The sequence below is a fragment of the Sinocyclocheilus rhinocerous genome, unplaced genomic scaffold, assembly GCF_001515625.1.
Source record: "Sinocyclocheilus rhinocerous isolate Xijiao unplaced genomic scaffold, SAMN03320098_v1.1 scaffold433, whole genome shotgun sequence".
Taxonomy (NCBI): domain Eukaryota; kingdom Metazoa; phylum Chordata; class Actinopteri; order Cypriniformes; family Cyprinidae; genus Sinocyclocheilus; species Sinocyclocheilus rhinocerous.
In genome coordinates, this window is record NW_015627897.1 from 1,174,136 (window position 1) to 1,184,012 (window position 9,877).

At 41.1% G+C, this 9,877-nt stretch overlaps 1 protein-coding gene across 1 annotated transcript in view; it reads left to right on the forward strand.

The window, feature by feature from the left end:
* LOC107736996 (sn1-specific diacylglycerol lipase alpha-like) overlaps nucleotides 1-9,877 on the forward strand; it is a 40,125-nt gene that overhangs the window by 3,714 nt on the left and 26,534 nt on the right. The window contains exons 2-3 of the mRNA XM_016548385.1: nucleotides 2,545-2,756; nucleotides 6,283-6,384. Coding sequence (XP_016403871.1) covers nucleotides 2,545-2,756; nucleotides 6,283-6,384 — 314 coding nt within the window. The remainder of the gene's footprint in view (nucleotides 1-2,544; nucleotides 2,757-6,282; nucleotides 6,385-9,877) is intronic.

A 9,877-nucleotide genomic window follows, 5' to 3' on the forward strand; every position in this document is an offset into this window, starting at 1 on the left:
TTGTCGGTTATTGTGAATGTTACCCCGAGTGTGTGTGTCTCACCTATCTGGATCTGCCTTGTTGTGTCTACATTAAAAGGCATTATTGGAATCTTTGTCGTCCTCGTCATCCTGCCTGCCTCCACACACCGTGTCGTGACAGAATAACCGACCCAAAAAGTAAAGTATAGCGGCGTCTTTCCCTTCGTTTGTTTTCCTGGTTTTTGTCAGTTTCTGATTTTCGTGTTATGGATTACCCCGCCTTCCAAATCCTCCTGCTGGAGCAGGGGGAACGCTCTCTTGAGCAGCGCGCTAATACCTAATTGAGCTCTCTTCCACTTTTTTTACATGGATGAACAAATACAGACCAAATTACATCAACATGTGTGCCTTGGCGAATATCCTAGTAAACACAGTCGGTTAGGCCTGTCTTAACGTAAACAGTTGAAAGAAAGAAAACGCATGTGTATCAGTATCTATATTGGATCCGTGCTTTTCTTAAAGTCGGCATGAAACGGAAGTTGTGATTGTCTTTTCTTCTCTACTGTGACGTATATCCGAGTGAAACGGCATCTCTGCCTGAATGACTAAGCGCGTCCTCCATCAGGTTAAGTCAAATTCATGAAAAAAATTTGTTTGCGATATCCTAAGAGTAATGTTGTCGTAATATCCTAATATCTTTTCAATGTTTAGGGGTAACGTACTCCCTCATGACTGGTGTCAGTGCTATAACGTGAAGCATCAGCTTCAGCTTTCCCCCCTGTCGTTTATCCCAGCGTTTACCCCTCAGTCACTAGCTCCGCCCTTGCGCCTTAGCTCGTGACCGGAAGAGAAGAGGAGTCATTTTGAGGGGAAGGGGAGGTTAACGTTTTTGATTAAAGATTACGAGGGCACATGAATTTAAAAAAAATAATGAAGTGCACGGATAAATTATTTATAATAAACACTACAGCATTCCATTAAAAAATAAGAATTTTCAATTTTGATTTCATGGTGACTTTAAAGTGAAAGCAAACTAACAGAAAACTTCTGTGAAAGAAAAAAATCTCACTGATTTTGACTGAACAACTTTTATAAGGATTAATCTATATTTAATCTATACAGTGAAGACTATGTAGTGTTATTTTACATTTGATTATTACATTTCTGTACCTGAAAATTTATTTTAGATCTACCTGAAAAACCTGAAAAGCACTGTTTATTTAATTTGTGTCTTTGTTATATTGTATTTATTTTCTGCTATTGCTTGTAATTTGGTTATCTGTAGATAAGGTTTTTAGCACTGAGCCCATAGTAGCAGCCAAAAAAGTATCAAATAAAGTTTCAACAGCCTTATTTTTGTATTGCTTTAAATTTATTTTTCTACATTAATGTATTTTTTTCTAGTCGACTAAACGGTACAGCTCCTACTAGTCGAGACTGAAAACAATAGTCGATTACACGACAGACAGAAAAAATGGATTTTATCATTCACATTACCATCATTTTAACATTGCATTTAAAACATTTTAAATAACAAGTTAAAATAAAACGTTTGAAAAATAATTAAAATCACGTCATTCACTACAACCCGTCGGTGCTGCGATCCCATCCGTGCCATCTATTCCTCTAACGAACACCCACTTCGGTGGTGGTGCGGGATGTCCAGGCGCTTTCTGAAACTCTTATCGGCTTGCTTTTCGTTATCTCTGCGTGCCTGCGACTTCAGTTCCTGCCGAGCGCGGTTTTTCAAGTGCAGGAATTTTATTGTTAATCGCCTCAGGTCCCGTCTTTCACCAGACCACGTTGATAATTTCACTGAACAAATAACGCATGGTCTGAGTAAGTAAAATGGGCATTGTTGCATTGTTTTGTTTTTAGACGATATAGCCTACACGAAGTACGTTTTTAAAAGCCGTTTTAATGCTATCTCTTGATAAACCTTCCTATTGTTTTTGACTTGTGTTTTAATATGTTGTGTCAAACGATTAATCGAGATTAATCAATACAAAAGTTTAGAGAGTACATAAGAAGTGGTTTAACATTTGCACAGAGATCCGTTCTGCTTATGTTTCATGTATAATTGCATCAACATCACAAACAGCTGGACTTGATTGTTTAAGTTTTTCAGCATAAATATCATAATAAAACTGTAGGTTTCTATTTTACAAATTGTTTATTTGTAAATTGTTGGTACTGACCAATATAAGTTGTAACTGTTATTAACAGTTCTGTTTATTTCATACACGTTTTGCCAACTGCTAATAAAGAACAAAAATTATACTCATTTTGGATATTTTGAGGTGACAGACTCGTGCAACCAAACTAGAGTTCCCATCATTCTCTGTGTCAGCACAAGAATGATTAAGTACGCAGATAAAGTATCGATTGCATGACGTAATCTTTGGCTCGTTATAAACTAAATTAACTATTTTTGTTGGCAAGTGGAAAAGAAATGTGAAATATGAAATTGCCCAACGGGTTCATTTGTATACTGGAAATCATTTTAACGCACCTCTTGTCATAAATGTCTGATTTCCGTGATGTGTATGTTCATGTGATGCTGTGGCTGTGCTCTTTCGGCAGGCTCGTGGTTCTGTCCGTGGTTTTCTTTGGGCTGCCGTACAGTTCAGAGCAATCATGCTCTGTCACGCTGGTGGATCACGGTCGTGGTTACCTTGGCATCCTGGTCAGCTGTCTGATCTGCGAGAGCGCCATCATGTGGCTGAGCATGAGAGGCAGCATCCTGTACACACAACCCAGAGAGGCAGTGCAGTACGTGCTCTATATACGACTGGGTAAGACACACACTTGCACATTTATAAAAACAACCATGAAAAATCTTTCATCAGTTCTCTCAGTACATGCAATCTCATATGTCAACTCTGTTAACTGTAGTGATCCATCATAGACATGCTTCTGAAGCAAATGCAATTCCAAATTTTAAGGTAGCATTACAAGTATCATTTGTGGAGAAAGCAATCCCAGAATGCATTGCAATGGACCCTTTTCACAAGACAGTCATCAGCATCGTAAATCATCAAGTTTTTTTATATGAATGTATGTACATTTATAACTATACTTTGTATTATATCACCTTTGCATCAAATTACAAAAAAACTAGTTAACGCTAATGTGAGGGTGTTTCTAATGCAGCGTCTATGGGAGGGACGCTAAATTTGACATCGTTCTCTCTTCTGACTGCCGTTATCGGTCTCTCTCATTTTTTTCCTTTGATTGAAAGATGTGAAAACACTATTGTGGAGTTTTTCTTTTGCTATTTGAGCAAATGGGAATTGAAAAAATATATTTATGGTACTCTCCCATTTACTGCTCTCGAAGTTTACCCAACTATGACGACTTCCGCTACAGAGAACCCCACAAATGTGAAAAAGGTCTACGAGCTCAGTGAAAAAATCCTGAGCTCTTAATATCAAAACTAAGGACAAAAACATGGGATGCATGATTTTGGATTTTTGCCGATATCTGATATGCCGATAATTTTCAACTCATTTTGACCGATAGCCGATGCCGATATATAATTATTTTTAATTTTGGTTAGTTTTTAACAGGAACTTATTAGTTAAATTAAATAAACAATAATAAAGTTATTTTATAATGACAGTACATTGAAGATTTGAAAATAACTATAAATAAACTATATATTAATCACTGCATTTTTTTTTTCTTCAGAAAGATGCAGTGGTAACCTTAACATTTTATTTTATGATAACATTTGTAAATGGTCAAAAGCAAAAGAGTTGTAAAAATTCTGAAAATCTTTTAGAGCTCATAATTTGTTTAAAAAATATAACATATTACACATTAATAAATAAATCAGTAGGTATATATAAAATTATTTAATTTAAAGCTGCAGTCCGTAAGTTTTGCTTCTTTGTCGTCATCTCTGGTTGAAAACCTGGAATAGCAGCTGTGTGCGGAATTATCTAGCTTGCATGGGTTGTGAGTCGGCACGGCTCCAGCGCGGATTAATCGAATGTTCTGAAGTGTATCTGTGGCAGTCAGTCACCGCACCGGTGTGGATATTTACTGTACTTCGCAATCACAGATTCTAGCCTACGTCTTGGAATATGACCCAAATAAGAATTTTCACCGTATATTGCCATCTGAACAAGTAAGTAACAAGTCTGCCACGTTTGTTCTGACCAACTGAGGAAAAAAGCATTACCATAAACCACGCTACCAATGGTGATTCAATCTAAAGATCGGTTAGCTCATATCACATGAAACCGTTCAAATTATTATTATTGTTATACTTTATTCTCAAATGATTAATGTTAACAACATCAGCATTGGTGACTATGAGTAGTGTGTATGTAGATTTCAATTTCTGCACAGTCTAATCTAATTGTCATACTCTTCGAATTTCATATTAAGAAATTCTTTTAACCCAAAAAGCTAATTATGCTCCCTTCGAACTGGTTTTCTTTAAAATACAAATCTTTGTAATCCCAGGCTTTCTGTAATCAGAAGCACATTTATAACCGGAATATAATTAAATTTCATTCACATGTGTTTCATAAACACATAATCCTTTATGGATTACAATCCGCCATCAAAATGATACATTTAATTATTCTGGCTGCTGTGAGAAAAGGCTATAAACGATCATCCACCTGCAGGATCCTCACATCAGCCTAGTAGCCGGGACAAATTCTTTGTTTACAGACGTGACATAATGTAGCATGCTCGAATTTCCCGCGAAAACCTACCCGTACCACTCAAATTAGAAAACATTATTATAAGCTAACCGTTGTGAATCGGGCTAAAGTAAGGCAATAGTTTTGAACACTGGCTGGTTATGTACTTGCTCAGATATTGATTTCAGATCATTTTTAACCAAAAAAAGTTACGGACTGCAGCTTTAAGTGTCATGTTTGTGATTTTTTTTTTCTCCATGTAAGCTATAGCTTCTGACCTTTAAATCAAAACATACTCATGATTTTATGGCATCAATTACTGCTTTATTTAATCAGAAACAGTATAAATATGATTTGTGTATTTTACTTTCATTTAATTAGAAGTAGGCCAACAGCGCCCGCTACGAAATTAAAACTCCTTACTGAACGGGCTTTAGGACCCGGGGGAGGCTGCTGCTTCTGCCACTGCACGTGCTATTACTGTTTACTCTATCATACACCGAAGCGTCATTCTGTTTGTGCATTCTCAGTTTAAATGCAGCATCCAAAACAGTGAATCTAATCAACATTCAGGCAAAATTTTGCTTCAAGGATGAGCCACAATGCTGACATGATATAATCGCACTGTTGACGTGATCTAATCGCTAGCACACCCTGAGCACATGTGAGTTAATGTATTCCTCTTATTGGCAAGACATATCTGCATAATTTTTCATATCAGGCCGATGCCGATATTTACATTTAAAGCCATTATCGGCCGATTCCAATATTGGTCCGATAATATCGTGCATCCCTAACAAAAACCGATCAATCTAATTGAAGTGGACTATTTTCTACAGTGATTGTGTGCTTTTGCACTTTTTCTGATACACACATGTAGATTAGAAGTTTATGGAAGCTTGCTTCCACCACAGAATATAAAAAAATTGGCACTATTAATCTCACAATTCTGACTTTGTTTCTTTCGATTGCCAGTTTATATCTTACAATTAAGACTGTTTTCCAGAATTGCAGATTTATATCTTGATATTCTGACGTTTTTTTTCTGAATATTAAGTTTACATGTCACAATTCTGTGTTTTGTTTCCGCCATGGGATAAAAATATTTTAAAAAAGGTAGTTGATTCTTTTTATCTCACAATTCAAATCTTTTCCCTCGCAATTGCAAATTCACATCTTGCAATTCTTACTTTTTTTCCCTCAGAATTCTGAGTTTACTTTTTTTTTTTCGCAGAATTTTGAGATTACATCTTTCAACTCATTTTTCGTTCATTTCTGCCATGGAATAAAAAAAGGTAATTTCAACTTTTTATTGACTCTTGTCAGTTTTTCAAATTTATATCTCGCTATTATAAGTTACAAACTTGCAATTCAGACTTTTTTCAGAATTGCAAGGGGAAAAAAAACTGAATTATGAGAAAGAAGGTTAATTCACAAATTGCCCTTTTTATTTTTATTTTTTATCCCGTTGTGGAAACAGGCTTTCATTTGACCAAGTTTGGAGGTTTGACCAAATCAATGAGCAAGGTGTGAGCAATAATAATACTGATGCTTACCATAACAAGATTTTTTTGGGTTGCATTGTTTCATTGCAGATTGACAGTGCAACGTGTGGTTAGGCCTTAAATCAACACTTGACATTAATTGTTATTCCTCTCTGCAGCCATCCTGCTAGTGGAGCTGGTGTACGCAGTGGTCGGCATCGCCTGGTTGGTGCAGTACTACCAGCCCTGCTCCGACATCACCGCCAAGAACCTCGCCCTGGGTAAGACATGAATAAAAACAATAAGTGACATACTATATAGGAGGGTCGGAAATATGACTACATTTCTGACAATGAGTAATTTTGTAATCGTCTTAATGGTATATATACACTGATATTGTTGTTTTCTTTAAATTAAATGAAAAACTAGTTTATATTTTAGCAACCATGTGGTTGTAACAACCACTGCTTATTTTGGGATAATTCAGTAAATTAATGTACAAAATTAAACTAAAGGTTCTAGCTTGCTTCTTTGTCTAGTTGTCAAATAAACCTGGCATTGTGTATTACAATTATTGTTGGCTCCTTCACAAATTGCTTTTGTTCCTCACTTTGGATAAAAGCGTATTTTATCTCATTTGATCTTTTTCTCTCCATTTTAATTTGCAGACCAAAAGATAAGATTATTCATAACGAATGTATCAGAAGTCTGGGATCAGAGCCACATTTGAAGCTGTTTTAAATTCTGTATTAATGTGACAAGTTGCATCATTGTTCAACAACAGTAAAAGGCTAAACTGGGACACATCGTACTCTGCATTTTCATGTTAACCTTATCTGTCACTCTTATGTTTAAAGGGGTCATATGATGCGATTTAAATTTTTCTTTTCTCTTTGGTGTGTTACAAGCTCTTGGTGCATAAAGAAGATCTGTAAAGTTGCAAAGACTAAAGTCTCAAATCCAAAGAGATATTCTTTATAAAAGTTAAGAGTCAACCACACCTACCTAAAATGGCTTGTTCTAACACGCCCCCACATGTCTACGTCACGATGTGGGAAGATTTGCATAACGCCGCCCAAATGTTCACGCAAAGAAAGAAGGCGTAACTTTTATTCTCGCTGTTGCCGCCGTTGCCATGTTGTGGATTCGCTGTGTGTTTCGTTGTGAAAGCAAAACTACTTTGTTTGGCCTTCCAAAACAGGACGATATCCGCTTGGAAACTCCTTTTCTCCGATTTACTGAAGCTTTTTTTCAATCACAGCAGTGCATCTGCACTGCCATTGTTTCAGAAATGAAGCAATGACGGCGCAGCGGAGCTGCGCGAGCCTATGGCGAAGCAGCGCGCCCGAGCCCGCCAAAATGGGCGGGATCCAGAAGGGGGCCCTGTAGATCAACCACAATGAAGCAGGCCATAGCCAGAGACCCGGATTCTTTTCGGGGTCAAGAAGAGGCAAAGAAATGGGCTAACTCATAGAGGTCGAACCCGGCCTTACATAATCGTTCTTAGAGCTTCGCACAGCCTCGGAGCTAGATAGGGCCGAGAGCGTGCCGGAAGCTAAGCCCAGACGTGGGAACTTCGGCGGGTTCGAAACATAGTCAAACCCAGCAAGGAGTAAATCCAGCCTTAGGGCGGGGATATGGTTCCTGGAGCGTTTTGAGCTCAGAGAGACAGTTAAGCAGAAAGGACCTGAGCCTGCAAAGCAGGGACGTCTAGGTTGTAGAACCTGACAAAGGTGGACGGCGAGGACCAGCCGGCCGCCACACAAATTTCTGCAATGGACACACCACTGAACCATGCCCAGGATGAGGCCATGCCTCTCGTGGAATGTGCTCTGACCCCGATGGGGCATTGAAGGCCCAAGGAGGAGTATGCAAGAGCTATTGCGTCAACTATCCAACGGGATAGTCTTTGCTTTGTGACCGGAAGCCCCTTGGTGCGGCCACCAAAGCATACAAAGAGCTGCTCCGACTGCCTAAAGGAGGCGGAGCGGTCAATGTAGATTTTTAATGCCCTGACAGGACAGAGCAGATTTAGCTCCTGGTCCTCCTGCAAGGGGGGGAGCGCAGAGAGCGTGATTACCTGTGCTCTGAATGGAGTAGAGAGCACTCGCACAGGGCTCCCCAGCCCGTGTTTGACGCATCTGTGAAGATGACCTTCCTTTTGTGCATCATCCCCAGGGGTACGTTCTGTTTGAACCACGAAGGGTCCTTCCAAGGCTTGATCCACCTTGATACGAAGGCGTCCCGTGACGCCAAGCTCGGGATGAAACCAGGGGTTTCAGCCAGTGTTGAAGATGCCGCATGCGAAGGAGGCCTAACTGCAGTACTGGCGATGCAGAGGCCATAAGGCCCAGCATCCTCTGAAACACTCTGAGAGAAAGGGACGCGCCAAACGTGAAGGCGGTCGTCAGCCACTGTATAACCAGGACACGTTCCGGCGAGGCTACAGCTCTCATTTGGGTTGAGTCGAAGACAGCCCCCAGAAATGAGATTCGTTGGCTGGGAATCATTGAGCTTTTGGCGTAATTGACCCTGAGCCCCAAGCACTCTAAGTGGTTGAGGAGGGAGGATCTGTGGGCTATCAGCTCGGCCTCTGACTGGGCTAAGACAAGCCAGTCGTCGAGGTAATTCAGAATGCGGATTCCCATCTGTCTCAGAGGGGAGAGAGCCGCATCTATGCACTTTTGTAAAAGTGCGTGGGGCCAGAGACAGCCCGAACGGCAGGACCGTATATTGATATGCCACTCCCTCGAAGGCGAATCTCAAGAAGCGCCTGTGACGGGGGGCTATCTGAATGTGAAAGTAAGCGTCTTTCAGATCCAGAGAGAAGAACCAGTCCCCTGGGCGAATTAGCGAGAGGATCTGTTTCAAAGTGGTCATTCTGAATGCGCACTTTACTAGGGCGCGGTTCAAAATCCTGAGATCGAGGATGGGCCTGAGGCCGCCATCCTTTTTGGGGACGAGGAAGTAGCGGCTGTGAAAGCCTGACTCGCTCTGAGCTGGCGGGAGATTTCTATGGCCCGTTTCGCCAGCAGCACAGCCACCTCGGAACGAAGAACGCGAGCGTTCGTGTTGAGCATTCATCCTACTAAGGTGGGGATCACACCGCAGACCTGCGGGGGTTCGCGAGCTAAGTGGAGGCGATAACCTCGTTTTATAATCCCCATAACCCGCTTTGTTTGGAAGAGGAAATTTGCTCTCTTTTTGAGTATGTTTGCGTTTTATTTTGTCCGCTATCACAGCGGTTGTACACTTGGGCGCTAGAACAGGCCCTTTGCATGCAATAAACATATTTTTCCCAGCACCAGGAACTGGATGGGGCGACTGGGAACACATACGAGGCTGTTTGGGGGGTGGTCCGGCCACAGCGAGACTTTGCCCCCTCCTCTTCCTTCCTGAGGTATCAGGATGGCTTCTGAGGCGCAGGGTCCAGCACAATCTTGGGTCGGGGTCCCTGGCGCTTCGGGAAAGGGTGGCGCTTTGCAGAGCGCGAGCGCTGCCTGGGCTCAGGCCATGCAGGGTGCTGAGTCACAGGAGGCGTAGTTTTAACTGGCTGTTGAGTCGGCGCCGGCTTGGGGCGACTGGCAGCAGCTGCAGAACTGGAACGCTGTGGCAGGAAGTGTCGCATTGGTTGGGACGACTTCTGTGCAGCCGTGAAACGCTCGGCGAACCCTTCCACAGCAGGTCCGAAAAGGCCAGTGGGGGTGACCGGGGAGTCAAAGAAGATGGTTTTATCCACTTCTTTGATCTCTGTCAAAGTCAGCCACAAGCGGC